General features: G+C 46.5%; 1 protein-coding gene across 5 annotated transcripts in view; it reads left to right on the top strand.

Moving 5' to 3' along the window:
• The window catches only part of LIMK2 (LIM domain kinase 2), a 59,872-nt gene that overhangs the window by 22,311 nt on the left and 20,059 nt on the right, over positions 1-17,502 (top strand). Inside the window, exon 1 of one of the 5 annotated variants that reach the window (XM_019426725.2) lies at positions 8,869-9,149. The exons of 2 other annotated variants lie outside the window; for them this stretch is intronic. In XM_019426725.2, coding sequence (XP_019282270.1) covers positions 9,073-9,149 — 77 coding nt within the window. In that variant the 5' untranslated portion in view covers positions 8,869-9,072. Of the gene's footprint in view, positions 1-8,868; positions 9,337-17,502 lie in introns of those variants that run through there. 2 more of the 5 variants (XM_019426727.2, XM_053902162.1) reach the window with 2 other exon arrangements.

The raw sequence follows: 17,502 nt of genomic DNA, 5'->3' as shown, positions 1-17,502 counted from the left end.
CTCTGCTTACTTAAATACCTCTGATAACTCTTCACTGCCTGTGGATGACTCTTTCACCTAGCAGACCTGGCGCTTGGTGATCTGCCCTTGCCCTCTCCCACCATCCCAGCCTCCTCTTGATCACCCTTGACATGTGCCCTGTACTGCAGCTTACAGACCATACTCTTCTCCCTCAGTGCACTTGCACGTATTGTTTCTTCAGGCTGGAATTCCTCTTGTCTGCCTGGTAATCAACCTTCAGATTCAACTGATACACCTCATCCTCTGTGGAGGAGCCTAGCCAAATCCACCCTGAACCTTCCCCACCAAACATAGGAGACTTTCTCCCTCTTTGTTATTCTCATACCTCAGTTATAGTCCTGTCAATATTTGTTTACACACTTAAGTTTACACATCTAAGTGTATGTTTACACATACACTCTTAGAGTATGAAATTCTTCAAGTCTGAAGGTATATCTAGTTCATCTTGGTATCCTAGAGCTTAGCAGAGTGCCCAGAATGCAGTGGGTGCTCAGTGTTTGTTAGGCGAATGATGTTTTTGTCAAATGACCACCTTTCTCTTTGGACACATGGATAAGCCCTTTCAATATGCATCTTCACCATCTTTTTGCTCTACAGTATTCTTTCAGGCAAGAGCTTTTCTTCTGAAATGGGAGCATGGAGTAAGACCTCTGTCCGTGTCATTCCAAAGCTGAGATCTATCAAAAGTCAAGGTATGGCATGCCTTCTGCACTGTGGCAGTCCACTGTGCTAATTTGCTTTGTATTTTTCCTCCAAGGGCTGGAATCCCCCCTTCCCTTGGGCAGTATTTGGAAGAGTGCTAGCAAATTCTCTTTCTCCACATTTGTCACCATTACCAGGAAAAACCTCCCAAGTACCTTAGGCCAGATTTGAGGGTAATTTTTTTCTCTCTGTTGGTCATCTTCTGGCAATACCTTCCTGAGGCTGTTCTGTAGTGATCCTGCTTCGATCCAAGGATGCTCCACTGGGCTCCCATCAATAGCCCCGACTCTTACAGCAGCATCAGCTGTTTCTGAAATTGGCTAATGTCAGCCCTTGTGTTTTGTTTCAGTTCCAAAGGTGGCCTTTTCATGTGATGACCTGTATTCTGGAGTCCTCTTTTCCCACCATACCCTGAGTAACACTACAGTATCACTGAAGGAAAAAGAGAGGCAGCTACTATGGGGTTGCAAATGAGTAAGAACAACACTAGGAAGGTGAAAGTCCCCAGTGAGCCAAGGCTTTACAAAATGTAGACATTTTGTAAACATTTATTTTTAATTATTCTCAATCCAGAATAAGAAGGTGAACAGCCTATCTTCAAGTCATTTCCTCATTAGTAGCCAGGAGGTAATAGTGACCTATTCTGCTTGCCTCTCAAGGTTAGTATGAGAAAAGAATGAAATCAAGTGGAAGAGCCCATAGGAAAGAATAAAGTAGTGGATTCCATCTTCAATGTGCATCAGAAACACTGGGGCTTGTTTAAAATGCAGATTCTTGGGGCGCCTGGGTGGCGCAGTCGGTTAAGCGTCCGACTTCAGCCAGGTCACGATCTTGCGGTCCGTGAGTCCGTGAGTTCGAGCCCCGCGTCAGGCTCTGGGCTGATGGCTCGGAGCCTGGAGCCTGTTTCCGATTCTGTGTCTCCCTCTCTCTCTGCCCCTCCCCCGCTCATGCTGTGTCTCTCTCTGTCCCAAAAATAAATAAAAAAAAAAAATAATAAAAATAAAATAAAATGCAGATTCTTGTGCATGGTCTCAGCCATTCCTATTATGTAGGCTTGGGGTAAGGTCCAGGAGTCTTCATTTTCAATAAGCTCCCCCCGGGAGTCTGATGCTGCTATTCCACACTTTCAACCACATTTTCAGAAATACCACTGTAAATCAAATAGCAAGTGTAAAATAGTTATTTGAGGCAACTTTACTGTCTCAGACCTGAAATCCAAAGACTTGGGTTAAATCCCAGCTCTGCCGATTGCTAGACCTGTGTGTGACCTTGAATAATAGCTTTCATTGTGAACCTTAGCTCCTCATATGTGAAAAGGAGATAGCAACCTCAACCTCACAAAGTTTTTAGAATTAAATGAAAGCATATGTGAACGAGCCCACCTCAGTGCCTAACTCCTGGAACTTAGTCAGTGTTTTGCAGAGTGGGAGCTAAGTGTCCACAACTTCTGGAATGTGGTGTCATGTTAACAAAAGATAATCTTTGGCATTCGTCTTAAGTGTCATGGCAATCTGGAAAGAACCTTAGAGATTTAGTCCAATCCTTTGATTTACAGCTCATGAACTTGAAACTAGGGAGGGAGGATGTGAAGCCCAAGATGCATGAGGGTACCCAATCACATGAAATGTGTTTAGTTTTTAGACTGGAAAATTCTTTCCCAGTATACTGAAAAAAGAAAAAAATGAAAAATCTTTGTGGCATAATAACAGAACCTCTATTAGTAACTTTGGAGAAACCGAATGGGGGCAGTACCCCAAGTATAATGGTTATTTGAGCCATACCTGCCATATACCAAGGACCTATCAGTGAAATAAAGATGGAAATGGGTAACTGGCTCAGTTTTCAAAAAGAAGGAAATAGAGATGCTGGAAAACGTGAGCTCATAATCCTTTTAACTTGACTTCTTCACCAAATTCTGATGGAATTCTGTGGAAATTTGCAGATATTGGAATAGGTGGACAGTGAGCACTTAGAAAAGGAGCCGATTACTAGGATTCAGCAGTAGTGAATTAGCCATGACTAATTAGACTTGACTTCATGTTTTCATTGGGTTGCTAGTTGTGAGACCCTCTCTTGATTTCCCTAAGACATTTGATAAGCTCTTTCATGATACCCTGACAGTAAGAATGTGGGCAGGAAATCTAGAAAAATCAGATACAGGAATTGAACACACCCAGCAGTTTGGGGCCCTCTATTGGAGAGGTGGGATTCCTGAACACCTTGCTAGGGCTCATGTTGAGGAAAAGGTATGGGTTTTGAGGTCAGCAAGGTAGCTTTTAATCTCAGTCTTGTACTTCCCAGCAGTAACCTTGGATGAATCACCTAATACCTCTAGGCTGCCCTTACCTGGTCTGTGCTATAGGTATTCCTCATGAGGTTGTTACAGGGACTAAACTGGATTATGAGTATAAAAGCCCTCTGTAAATTAAAAATGCTTTATAAACATTAGTTACCACCGCCATTCTAGTACTGTGGTTGCTCATAATGGGGGGTCCTGAGTTACATGTTTATTTAGTGGGCATCTGTGGATGAAGGGTGAGCCTGGTATGGGCCTCATGTCGTTGGATCTGGCACTAGACAGATACGGGGTCAGAGCCCTTCCTGCGTGTGGTGCTTAGGGACACATCAAGGGAACTCTTTCCAAAGGAGATTGAGTGCTCTGTTGGAGCTGGATCTAGAAAAAGGAGGCAACCACCAGCCTGAAGATACAGGAAGCTACAGAAAGAGCTAAGAGAGCAAAGGTTTGGGAAAGCCTGTGTGGCCAGGTCAGGAAGTAGAGTGGGGCAGGAGGTGGCCAAAGCCATGACTCTGGTAGGGAAGCTGAAGAAACAGCCCCAGGAGTTCTGTGTGCAGTGTACCCAGGCAGGCTTTGCTTTTGGACAAGAGCACTAGGAAAAAAGTGTGAAGAGACATTTGCTCTAAATCTTGGGGCTTCTTTTTTGTTGTTATTCATTTATCGCCTTAAAAAGCAGCAATTAAGTATATAAGAAAAAATGGAAACAGTATCAAAAGGGTAGAAAATTAATACTGTTTTTATCCCTGCTTCGAGAGATCTCACTACTTGAAAGGAGAAACTGATAATAAAGTAGTGCAATCTTCTAGATGGTCTTTAAGGATTATGCACATAGAATTTTTAAACAATGGAATTATTATGTTTACTCTCTGATGGTAGGATTTATTTTATTTTATTTTTTATTTTTTAAAATTTACATCCAAATTAGCATGTAGTACACCAATGATTTCAGGAGTAGATTCCTTAGTGCCCCTTACCCATTTAGCCCATCCCCCCTCCCACAGCCCCTCCAGTAACCCTTAGTTTGTTCTCCATATTTATGAGTCTCTTCTGTTTTGTCCCCCTCCCTGTTTTTATATTATTTTTGTTTTTCTTCTCTTATGTTCATCTGTTTTGTCTCTTAAAGTCCTCATATGGTGAAGTCATACGATTTTTGTCTTTCTCTGACTAATTTCACTTAGCATAATACCCTCCAGTTTCATCTATGTAGTTGCAAATGGCAAGATTTCATTCTTTTTGATTGCCGACTAATACTCTATTGTATATATATGCCACATCTTCTTTATGCATTCATCCATCGATGGACATTTGGGCTCTTTCCATACGTTGGCTATTGTTGCTAGTGCTGCTATAAACATGGGGGTGCACGTGTCCCTTCGAAACAGCACAGCTGTATCCCGTGGATAAGTGCCTAGTAGTGCAATTGCTGGTTCGTAGGGTAGTTCTATTTTTAGTTTTTTGAGGAACCTCCATACTGTTTTCCAGAGTGGCTGCACCAGCTTGCATTCCCATAGGATTTTTTAACGTAACACCTTACCTGGGACAACTTCTGTTTCAGTACCTAGGGTCTACCTAATTATTATTTTTTTTTTTAATTTTTTAATATTTATTTATTTTTGAGACAGAGACAGAGCATGAGCAGGGGAGGGGCAGAGAGAGAGGGAGACACAGAATCTGAAGCAGGCTCCAGGCTCTGAGCTGTCAGCACAGAGCCCGAATCGGGGCTCGAACTCACGAACTGTGAGATCATGACCTGAGCCGAAGTCAGACACTTAACCGACTGAGCCACCCAGGCGCCCCTACCTAATTATTTTTAATAGCTGCATAATATTTTATTGTATGCCTGTGTAATTATATTTAGCCCGCCCCTATTAATGGACACGTGACTGTTTCTAATCTTTTAGTATTAAATCGTGCCGGACACATGTCCTGGCACATTCGTACAAATATTTCTCTGGGCAAAATTTCTGTCAGTGGAATTTCTAGGACTCCTGTTTTAGAAGGATGATGGCTGCTGTAGTGTTTCCGCACTACAGAGAAGAGAAGCAGAGGCTGGAACAGTGGTCAGTAGATGAGAGTGGAAATGCTCACCTTTCAAGGTTCAGAAGTGGTAGAGTCCCAGCAGTTCCATTTTTTGGTTGGAGTCCTCCTGGCCAATAGAGGGCCCCACACAACACAGTTCCTTGGGCTTCGGATTATCTGACCAGAGCTGCCGGGGGTGATTCACCACTCCTCACTAGAGTGCTTGCTTAGGGCGACCAGCCTTGAAGGCTGTCGCCTCCAGCCTCTCACAAACACCTTGAAGCCTTGTGTCTCAGCTGGTCCTGAAGAATCAGATTGCTTGGCTTCTGGTCAGGTTTGCAACTTCTAAAATGTGCAGGAGATTAGTACCTCTCCTGCCATCTTATCCTGTCCATAACTGCCAGTACAAGGATCCTTGCAGTTGCCTCTGGCAGCTGTAGCTGCTGAATCCTCTGCCAGCTGCTCTAGGGACCTAGAAGAGCAGCTTTCCACGCAGGGCCGGTATCCAAGGGCAGGAGGGGGAAGTATAGTCTCCAGTATAACCTTTCACCTCCCAGTTCTGGGTGGTTTAGGCCCTTTGAAGTTGGCCTTGAGGAACCACACACATTGGTCTGAGCAGCCAGCAGCTTATCACATCTGGTGATCAGTCCTTCAGTGGTTCCTCCTGAAGTCTGGATTTATGGAGGTCACATGGATTCCACCTAGGAGGGGCTTCCACTTCAGCTCATGACATGGGGAGATGGCTGCCCCTCTTTGAGGGGGAGGCAGTTTTCATGGCATTGAGAAGCCCTCACACTAGTTCCCCACACACCCACCCACCCACTGAATCCTTTGTAAGCAGAGTGGGGGGAACAGAGAACGCCTGCAGCCTCCTGCTCGCATTCCTAGACACCGACTCACTGCGCCTGCCGCCGCTGGAACAGCAGAGCTGTGTGAAATGTCAAGAGGAGTTATGCTCATGGGCTCCCTGGCCCCAGTCTCTTTGTGGCTTGCATTTTCTTCCATCTGCACTCTGTTCATCAGATGGAAATCAGAGGGTGCAATTAGAAGATAATTTGCTAGTTCCAAACTTAATTTGGGGCCCCCTTCTTGCTTGATCGAATTACAAGGGAACATAATAGATTATGGTGAGAAATAGTTGGCTCTGTCACTGGGAGAAAGAGAGCTCCTAGCTCTCCAGCTGGACAGGGCTTTTGGTATCCTGTGTGTTTCCCCTTTCCACTGTGCTCCACCTCCTCTGTGGCTCCTGTGTGGCCCCCACGTTGGGATCCTGTTCACCTCCGGGCTTGCTCAAGAGGTTTAAACTCCACTAGAGACCAAAGGAAAACAAGCAGCCCTCTGCAACTTCATAGGGCTGACAAATGTTGAAGCTGGAAGCTATTTAGAGACCTAACCAAGGCCCAGACAGAGGCAACAACTTACTGAAGGCGACATAGCTAGCCCATAGTGGTAGTAACAATAGTCTTAATGATATTAGCAGCTCACATTTATCAACCCTTAATGTGTTCCAGACCCTGTGCCAAGGGCTTACGCGCAGTGCGTTGTCACATTCAAATCCAGACAGTCTGGCTCTGGGCCCAGACTGGGCTCCAGCATAGCAATGGCGGAGCTCAGTATAAAAAGCCTGGGTTCGAATCCTGGCTTCACCTCACACTTGTACAGCTGGGTAGCCTCACACAAGCAGTTTAGACTGTGCTTCAGTTCCTATCTCTGTAAAAAGGGAGAAATCCTAGCACTACTGACTAGTGTGGGTTAAAATTCATTCATATGTATGAGTGCTGTGGGCAGTTAGTTCTTGGTGCAGGGTGAGCTCCTGGCCAGTGCTTGTTCCTGCTGGCTGCTTCTGGGGCTGGAGTGTGGTATCTGTATGGCAGTAGGTAAAGGTGGCTGAGTTCTGTACATATGTCAAAAGCTGGTCTTCACTATTAGAGGCAGTAAACCAAGTGGTTGAGTGCCTTCACTGCAGAGCATAGGTTGGCAAACTATGGCCTCTGATTTTTACATTTTTTAATGAGGGTTGAGAAGCAAAAGAGTGTTTCATGTTACATGAAAATTACATGAAATTCAAATTTCATTGTCCATAAATAGAGGTTTATTGGAAAATAGTCACATCCATTTGTTTACATTTTATATACAGGCACTTTCACACTGCAGTGACAGAGTTGAGTAGCTGTGACAATCTATAATTGTGTAGACCTGCAAAGCCTAAAATATTTATTCTCTGGCCCTTTACAGAAAAGGTGTCCTGACCCTGTAAGTGACCAGTAAGTCACACTTACTGGTTTTGAAACCCAGCTATACCACTTACTAGCTGTTTGTCTTCAGACTAGTGATATAACCCTTCAGAACCTCAGTTTCCTTATCTGGTAAATGGGGGTAACATCTACCCCCATATATTGGCAATTAAAGTATGATAGATGAAAGATGCAGAGCTCTTAATACAGAGCTAGGAACTAAGTGTTTAATAAATGGTAGCTTATTACAGGGTGCAAACGCAATCTGTTTTATCACATTCATTGTTACCCGTGTATCCAATCAATAGAGGAATGGGAAAAGGTTCCCTTGTAATCCAGCCACCACCTTTGCCACAGACTTTCCTGTCACGGTGATAGGGTGACTTCAGTGGAGAGGAATGTGTGCCTGGTGGGAGAGAGCTACTGTCACTCCCTCAAGTCCAGCAGTGGGGTCTGGATGTGTCCCAATCTAGCAACCTTGCTTTTCCCCTCACAGTCCTGCACTCAGGGGAACAAGAGGCTTTCCCAACGGTGGGCTATGTTTTGGTCATCCCCTCAGCCAGGCCACCACTCCAGATACTAAGGCCCATCATCCCCACAGGCACTCCCAGTCTTGTCCTCCATCATGCCTCATTTTTCTGTTTGAGAAGCTTGGTTACCATGGACACAATGGAAAAAGTGCCACTGCCCACCGAGGCCAATGGATGGCATTCTGGCAATGAAAGAATAAATGAAAAAGGGGTGACAGGTGATCTGGGCTCTAGTCCCTATGCTGTCTCCTACTTGCAGAAGGGTTTTGAGGGAGCTATTTCCCCTTGAAGAGTCAGAATAAGCTCCAGCCTCAGAGCTCTGGCTCTGGAGCTCTCACAATGGCCTACATTTAAATCCCAGCCCTGCCACTGACTAGTATTTTGGCCTGAGTTAGTTAGCTAATCTCTCAACCTCTATCTCCTTGTTTATAGAGGTAATTCCCATCTCGGAGAAATAAGAGAGTGCTTACACAGTGCTTGCTACATGGAGAAATGTCAGGTGTCAGTGACCACTGCAGGCCTTGTTTCCTCTTTCCCAGCACAGCTCTGCCCAGAAGTGGAATGGCAGCCCCCTTTGGCTAGCCCTGGGGGCTGTCCTCAGGCCAGACAGAGGGAAGGGATGAATGGGGACCCTAACACCAGGACCCAGTAGATGCCAGCCCAGAGCACAAAACCTAGAGGGTAGTTCTCTGGACCTGGGTCTCTAGATCTGTCTCTCCAACCCGGAGAGACCATCCCCCACCCACCCCTTTTGAGGGGAGGCGTGGCTTGGCCTGGAGTTGGTATGTTTGTTTTGCTTCACCTCCGAGCAGAGTTACTATACTTTGGGCAACTCCTCAGGCTAGGGACACTTGGGGGCAGATGGGCTCTCTCTCTCTTGCCCTGCCCTTACCCAAGTTCAGGGATGGACGCTCAGCCAGTCCTGGTTATTGTCTATGGTGCTAGCCTGCAGCCTCCCTCCAGCTCAGCTCCACCCCTTGCCTGCAAGGTCTATTTCCTAATAGCTGCTCCAACCACACACCTCGGTTCCGCGAGGAGCCCCTCCTCTTCCTCCCTCCCTCCCTCATCAGGGGAGGGACCGAAGAAGAAGGCTAACTTGACAGCAGCGCTTCTTTCTTAGCTAGTCACCAGCCCCTGCCCAAGAATCCGTGTGTGTGTGTGTGTGTGTGTGTGTGTGTGTGTGTGTGTGTGTGTGTATAGCCTCTGCAGAGAGGTGGTTCTCCCGGAGTCCCCAGCGTCTGCTGGAGCTTCCGAGAACTGGGGAGGAGCCATGAGCCCCTGCGGGAATCTGCCAGGGGGCAAGTGGCCCGGAGTCCTCACGCCCCTTCGGCTGCTCCGGAGGGAGAGGTGAGCGCTGGGCAGACCGCCCGCAGCCAGAGGTGCCGGGAGCTCTGGGCCTGTCATGGTGGCCGTCTGCAGCCAGCCTGAGGCACTCCCAGACGGGTTTGCAGCTGAGCTTGTTTATCTGGTGTGGGAAGAAGATGGGGAGTTACTTGTCCGTCCCGGCTTACTTCACCTCCAGAGACCCCTTTCGGTGAGTTGGGCTCAGAGACCCTTTTCCATCTCCTCTTCTGGCCCCTGGTCCTGAGGGAAGGGCAGAGGCCTCAGATTTCACTAATCCTTTGACCATTGGTTCTGTCAGGCAGAAGCTAGTAGAAGCTGTTCCCAAGCAGAATAGGCCTGCTGAAGGCTCCCACCATGGTCTAGGAATGGTGAGGTGAGGGATATGCCCAGATGGAAGCTCTTGGGGAATTCCGGCTCTCCTTCCTTCCCAGGCACACCTGAAAGAGCCTCCAAAAGATGCCGCTGACCCTGCCTGTTCTTGGTGTTACTGCTTCCGGGGGAAGAGCACAAATGGGGTGCTTTCTTCCAGCTCTCACATGTCTTACCTGCAGGCCTTGCTGTCTGCCAGGAATTTGCCTCAACAAGCAGGATGGGCAGGTTTTGCCAAACGGCATGGAAGAAGCTGGCAAAACCTGGGTGTGGGCAGCCTAGTACACAGTAGGCGCTCTATAAACGCTTTTTCTATTAATGGCAGGCATATTTGCCTCTGGCTTTAAGGGTTTCTGAGCTCTCAGGTGAGTACAGTTGCTAAGGAAAGGCCTGGGCAGGTGCTTCCAAGACTGGAGCAGTTGGCTTTGGGGTGTTCCTGAGCTTCAGGCTAGCCCACCCCACCCCTGCCCTATGCAGGTCAGGTCCCCAGGCCTGAGACTTCTGGGGGCCTTTTTCTATGGGGCTTCTGGGAGGTGTAGAAACTTTCTACTTCTGACCTGCCTTTCTTTGCTCACTGCCCCACCCTACCTCCAACAGAAACTCCCCAGGGGGTTTCTGGCCCTCAGGGTCCCTTCTTGAATGGAGCCATTCCTGGCTGGGGTGGGGCTTGTTTTCATTCTTTGGGAGCAGCTTGTTCCAAGGGCTGCCTCCCCCTCACCAGTGGTCCTGGTCGACTTCTCCCTTTTGGCTTCCCCAACCCAGCTTCATGCCCAGACCTTGCTGCTGGGATACTAGTCAGGTGGCCATGCCCTGAGCAAAAAAGCAGAATACCATGTGGTTTCAGGGAATTACTGGACCCTGGTTGAGTGATGGGAAGCCTTTGGATATGGGGGAGGGGGAAGAGAACTTGGCCTTCAGGGCTGACTCTTCCAGGCACCCTCCTAGGCGCTTTATCCTTTGATTCTCTCAAAACCTAATGTCATTAAGTATCCCCATTTTACTGAAGAGGCAACCACTTTCAACAGAGTTAATATGTGGGGTCTCTCTGGCCAGCCTTTGTCGTATTCCTGAGTTTGTTTCATCCTTCAAAAGGCACCTTCCTCTGCTCGCACCTCCCCCCAGGGCTGTCTCAGATTTGCTTTTCTCTCCCAGCAGAGGGAATCCAGAAAGGGCCCCCATAGGTTGCCTGGAACATCGGAGGGATGGCAGAGATTCTTTTCTGAAGAGCCAATGGGAATTGATCTTGAGTTTAGGAGGCAGGTTTTACCATGTGGAATCAAGATGCCAAATGTTTGAAATAGCCACTACTTCAGCCAGAGCCTCATTAATCCCTCTTACTCTTAATCCTGGAAAGGCAGTTTAGGGGAGGGGTTGTTCCCTTAGGAGCCAGGAATGCTGTGCCCCTTTTAATCTCGGGACAAGACACAACTCAGGAGCTAAAGCAGATAATGAACTCTCAACCTAGACCTTTGAGGGTCATGACACTGATGCTACCCAGGTCCCACCTGTCCTTTGTCTTGCTCTGTCTCCATGCCTCTGGGGAATCTGACTACCCTCTCTCTGCCCCAGTTCTTATTTGTCCAGCTGGAGTCAGGGGGTTACTGACTCGCTTTAGACCCTCCCACCTCCCCCAGATGAGGGGCTACATTTCTGGAGCCACTTCTGAAGAGATAGCCAACACTCAGGGCTCTGTGCCCCACAGGAGGGACCACCCAGACTTTCTGCTCTCCCAGGTATCAGTCTAATTGATCACCACTGTCACTGGTCAGAAAATCGCTTCTACCATCAGCCCCCTCCCTTATTACAGGGCATTCTCAAGGGCTCCTCTCTGACCTGGTGCCAGTCCCCTCCCTGGGCCTCAGTTCCTCCTCTGCAGAGCATAGGATTGGGCTTTCTAGACTCCCTGAACACAACCTTGCCAGATTCCGTGAAACAAATTAAGTCCTTGACCTCAAGTCTCTGGGGGAGTACAAAGTCCACTGGACTAGGGCTGTGGTTGCAGGAAAGTGACGCAACCAGATTCCATGGGGACATGATCAGGCGTGACAGTGCACAAGGGAGGGAAGAGGGAGCAGGGAATGAAGAATGTAATTTCTGTACCCTATACATCCCTACCTGACAGACTGCCCGCAGCAGAGTGCCACTAGTGTGAAGGGGGAGATACAATTTTGGTGTGCTTCCAAGTAAGAAAATGTCTCAAATTGGAATTTACAGAAGAGGTAAATTAAGTAGTGGCTTTTGTCTGACATCTTTAAAGGATTTTTCTTTTTATAGAATTTCCCTTAATGTCTAACATTGATTTAATGGGTTTGGTTTACACATTGTCTCTTAAAGAGAACAGGTGCATCTTTGTATCCTAAAGCAACCTGTGTTTAAAGGGAGAAATTATTCTTAACTCTTCCCAGCTTAGCAGTAACTTTTTGGCAGCTGCCTTAGGTCCTGACTCCTCGTCTAAAAAGTGAAGGACTTGGATCAGGTGAATGATTCCTATAACTCCACAAGTCATATGGCTCCTCAAAGACACACAGGCTCTTTTCCATTTTTTTACTAATCATGGAGGCTCTACCCTTAACTTCAGTATGACTGCACAAATTACTTGAATCTACAGGTTTCCTGGCTTTTGGTTGGAACTGAATCAACGCACTCTGGTAACACTTACTTCTTGCTGATCAGAGGCTTGTTATGTGTTTGGTTAATTTTTTTTAAGCAGGATAACATCATAGTCTATAATAATTACAGCTTCACTGACAGCCTGTTTCAGTCTACGGAGTCTACAGGAAGGAGGAGTAATAAAAGGATCTTTAGTGGTAGGAGACTGGGCTCTGATGGGCCAATATCTGTAGGTGCCTGTTACATCCACCCTTCTGTGCCTAGGGGAGAGTTGGCATCCCTGGTCACAGTACCCTCAGGCTGTGGCACAGAGACCTGTCCATTTTCCCTTTTTAGCCCAGTCAGAGCTCAGAGGCAAGGGTCTAGAAACAGCTTCTCCCCAACAGTCTCTCTGCTCATTCAGGAGGCTAAAGATGAGCATCCAACAGGCCTTTACTAGGACATGGGAGGGCTTGTTTTTTTGTTTTTTTTTTTTTTTAGTTTGTTTATTTATTTTGAGGGGGGAGGGGCAGAGAGAAAGGAGAGAATATCCCAAGCAGGCTTGGTGCTGTTAGTGTGCATAGCCCAATGCGGGGCTTGAAGTCACAAACTGTGAGCTCATGACCTGAGCCTAAATCAAGAGTCAGATGCTTTAGTGACTGAGCCACCCAGGTACCCCATGGTGGGCTTTTTCTTTAACTTGTGTAAATCTACTGTAATAGTGACTACTTCAACCACATAAGGTTGAAATATTACCTGTAAACATTTGGTCTGAAAAATTTGCATGTGCGTGAGGGCTGGGCTTATTATGTCTTATCTCACTTGGCCTCTCCCTGCACAGCACCTTGCCTGTTTGGTCTTGCACATCCTAGATGCACAGTAACTATTTCCTAATTGATAGTAATTGATAATAATAAATGTTTTCTAATTTATTAGATAAATGATTCATTTTAGGACCTTCTTTACTCACAGAAATCTGTTTGGTTCCAGGCCAAGATGCAGATCCATATTGCTTAGGCACAGGAGGGAAAGGAGTCTGTCTATTTTGCCCTTGCTGTTCTCAAGTTAAAGAGGGGAGGGAGGGAAATGGACATTTACTGGGCACCTGCTTGAGCATCTGTACATAATTTTCATAAACTGGTGAGGTTTTATCATCACTGGTATACAAATAAGGAAACTATGGCCCAGAGTGGCCCTTGAAGTGACACAGATAGTAAATGACAAAGAAAGAATGTGGACCCAGATCTTGAAAGAGTTATTTTGAGAATTTCAACCTGATTATCTTTTTTTTTCTTTTTTCTTTTTTTTTTTAAGCTGTGTTCCCTACTGACTCATAAGTCCTTAGTTTGGGGCCACTAACTGGTTCAGTCAGTGGAACATATGACTCTCGATCAGGTTGTGAGTTTGAACCCTACATTGAGTGTAGAAATTACTTAAAAATAAAGTCTTTTTTTTTTTTTTTTTTTTTTTTTTTTTTTTTTTTTTTTTTTTTAGGCCCTTAGTTTGGATCTGAGCTGCCCACTGAACTGACCATAGTGCTTTGGGAGAGGAATTTTCAAGGTTGTCGGCTATCCTCAACACATGTGGGCCTGTCTGTGATCTCCCCTGACTGGAGGGTTTCAGCTCTGTTCCCTCTGGTTGCTCAGGAGAGGGTCTGATACCTCAGACCTCTATTTAGGGTTCCACCACCAGCTCCACTACCTCCAAGCTGAATGCCCTTGGGCAACCTGCTGCTAGGGCAGATTTTGACATTCACTTGAAACTTTCAAAAATTGAAAGCTGCAATAAAAAAGGGCTTGGCTTTGGGAGAAACATATCGTGGCCATGGCCTCTAACAATCTGAGGGGGGCGTTTTGGGGGTAGCACCTTACATTTCCAGAGTGTGTTTTGGATTCTTTTTATTTTTATGTTTATTTACTTTTTTCTTTCTTTCTTTTTTTTAATGTTTATTTTTGAAAGAGAGAGAGAACAAGTAGGGGAGGGACAGGGAGAGGGGGTCAGAGGATCTGAAGTGGACTCTGCTGACAGCAGGGCTCGAACCCACGCGATGCGGGGCTCGAACCAGGAAACGCCCTGCACATCGTGAGATCATGACCTGAGCTGAAGTCGGACGCTTAACTGAGCCACCTAGGCACCCCATAATGTTTATTTACTTTTTGAGAGATAGAACTCGAGAGCGCAAGTTGGGGAGGGGCAGAGAGAGAGAGAGAGGGAGACAAGAGGATCCAAAGCTGGCTCTCTGCTGTCAGCACAGAGCCCAATGTGGGGCTCAAACCCACCAACCAGGAGATCATGACCTGAGCTGAAGTCCAACACTTAACAGACTGAGCCACCCAGGTGCCCCATAGATTCTTTTCTTAAAAAGGCAGAGACTGCTGGAGAACAATGCTGTGGACTAAAGGAAGAAGGAGAATCATTGTGCCATTTAAATTCAGTACTTGGATTTAAGGGGAAGCCTCACAAGGCTTAACACTCAAGGGGACTTGAGCTCTCATTTTCACAGATGCAAATCCTGAGGCCCAGCTTAGTAGATGTGCTGCATTACTCAGGTGCTCAGGTGATGTAGTCTACTGGAAATGGCTTCATAGCCAAGTACACATAGGTTAAGACTCTAGCTCCATCCTGTGTGTGTGTCAGGCAACTTTGCACAAGTGACTTGACTCTGCTTTTCAGTGTTCTATAAGATAGGGATAATCCTATCACCTTGCAGGATGTGGCCAGGATATAAGTAAGACACCTCATAGAGTGCCCAGAATATGGTTGGCATTTAAGTAACAGTCGACAGTAATTGTTCTTAATATCTAAGCTAGGACTCTAAGTCTACCACTCGGGTGACCTGAGAACTAATTGTGTTCTGTGACAAAACAGCTTAGGGACCCACAACCAGCCTTCCTACCAGCTGTTCACCTTCCTGTTATTCAGACATACCTGTGTCAGCCAACTTTGGCTGTTTCGCTGGCCATGCCCTTCAAAGGCATTCCCTGACACATGGTGTGCCTTGGTGATGTCGCTCTCCAGGCAGGTGTTCTTCCCAGAAGTCTGGCGTGGCTCTCTCCTGCATGTCTACACTCGTTTCTCTCCCCACTCTCCTGGGCCTGGCCAGGGCTACCTGCAACAAACAAAAGCAGAATATTGGCAGTGGAAAGGAGGACGTGTTCTGGTACTCCTGTGCCCTGCAGCACACATACCATTGAGAGGGTGTAACAGGGCCCAGGCCTGCATTTGGGTGCAAATAACGTGTGCACCAGCTTTTCTCCATTGCAGACAGCAGAAGGGCAGGACCTGCTGACCATGAGCCACAGAATGTTTGTGGATTGCTGGTTCTTGCCACTCCCACCATTTTCGGTTTGGAAACCTCTGCTAGGGCTTACTGTGCTGGGCTCTTTGTTAGGTGCTTAGTCTACCAACAGTAAATGGGACACTGTTCCTGTCCTCCAGGAACTCACACTCTAATGAAAGAGAAAGATAGGTACCTAGGAGCTTCAAGTCAGAAGCTGGGAGGCAAGAATGAAGTTCCTGCTCCTAGTGCTGGCCCTTTGCTAGGCTCCTCACAGTCTTTCAGAACTGGATTTAATGTCCTCACTGCTACCCTGAATATAGGTGGTGATGTTGCCCTTTGTCTCATTTCACAAATGAGAAATGAAGCAGCCAGCCCAAGATCACTTAGGTGGTAAGTGGTAGTTCAGAGATTGGAACTTTAGATCATCTAGGGAAAGACATAGATATGCATGGAATTAAGGGGATGTGGGTATAGTCTAATTCCTTCATTTTATAGGTAGAGAAACTATACCTGGAGAAAGAAAGGGCCTTGTCCAAGAGCCTGTAGCTCCCAAGAACTTGAACCAGGCCTCTTCCCAATTCAGAGCTCATCCAGCATGCCTTTTACATTGAGAGGAATTTGAGCTGCATGTCCAGAACAGGTCTTCACCCTTTGCCTCCTAGAATTAATGGTTCACACTGTACCATTCTAGGTATTTCATATCCATACTCTTCATGCTGTGTCTGGCTCTCAAGTCCCTTAAGTTCAGCGTCCATAAAACAAGTAGGAGAGGGGCACCTGGGTGGCGTCCAACTTTGGCTCAGGTCATGATCTCGCAGTTTGTGAGTTTGAGCCCCACGTTGGGCTTGCTGCTGTCGGTGCAGAGGCTTCTTTGGATCATCTGTCCCCCTCTCTCTGCCCGTCCCCTGCATGCATTCTGTCTCTCTCAAAAATAAATAAACATTAAAAAAAAAAAAAGAACAAGTAGGAGATGCTACAGGATGGGGATGACTGATGGCAGAAGCCATCAGTGTTAAACATCCAGAGAGACGTGGACACTCCATAAAGAGCGATTCTCAGGGTCCTGCTTCTCTAGACCTTACTGGCTCAGTTGCTTTCCGTAGCTGCTTCAACTCATTCTGGTCTCCCTCCTCCCTCCTGCAGTGCCCAGTAGTAGTAGCACCCATTGTGACCTCTCACCTTTCATTGTTAATTAAGTTTTGTTTAGACTTTCTCTTCCCCAGCTCATTATAAGCTCTTGGAAATTGTAGTAGGGAACCTTGTATATCTATCTCTTATATCTGCAGTGCCTAGCAAGATGCTGTAATAATACAGCTAGTTCCGCTCTTCACAGTTTGCAAAAGGCTTTCCTCATACATTAGCTCATTTAGTCTTCACGGTGTTCTTTGTAGTACTGTGCTATTAGTCACATTTTGTCAAGGAGGAAGAACTGAGAGAAGTCCAAAGCTACCCAGCTAGTGGAGGAAAAATGGCAAATAGTGTGAGCAGCTACCATTATCATCATCTTTAATAGCAGTTTAACACTTCATGAGTTCCTACTGTACTTAGCCTTTTATATAAACTATATATAGTTTGGTACATGTTATTTCCTTTCCACAGTAGTCCATTTGACAGATGAGGTCAGAGGAGTGAAGTAACTTCCCCAAGATGAGCTAACTAGTAAGTGGCAGGGTCAGGAGTCACACTAAGAGGCCACTCCATCCTGCCTCTCAGAAGCAAGGATTTGGCCAGTGAAGGGTGGTGTGAAGCCTTGACAACAAGAATAGAGTCTTCACTGGAAAGAAAGAGGTGGCATGGGCTCACAAGGGCAGGGAGCCCTTAGCTCTGGGTGCTGGGAGGTTCAGAAATGAGGAGAGGTTCAGAAATGCTTATCTTGTGCAAACTTGGTCTGAAAACACACCCAGCCTGACTGAGGGGTGGAGCTTTACAACCAGGTAATTGGAGGGGAAAGGAGCTGTGGAGTCTAACATGTATATCTTGCACAGTGCTAGTGGAATTTTGTTTACCCCCCATTATTTTATTTTGAAAAATTTCAAATACTTAGAAGAGTTGAAGGAAATGTTCCAAGAACACCCATATATATCCTTCACCCAGACTTAACTTTAAGCCACTTTCTCT

Source organism: Panthera pardus, unplaced genomic scaffold (assembly GCF_024362965.1).
Source record: "Panthera pardus isolate Hobbes unplaced genomic scaffold, ASM2436296v1 HiC_scaffold_15, whole genome shotgun sequence".
Lineage (NCBI taxonomy): Eukaryota > Metazoa > Chordata > Mammalia > Carnivora > Felidae > Panthera > Panthera pardus.
This window is presented reverse-complemented; position numbering and strand designations above follow the sequence as displayed.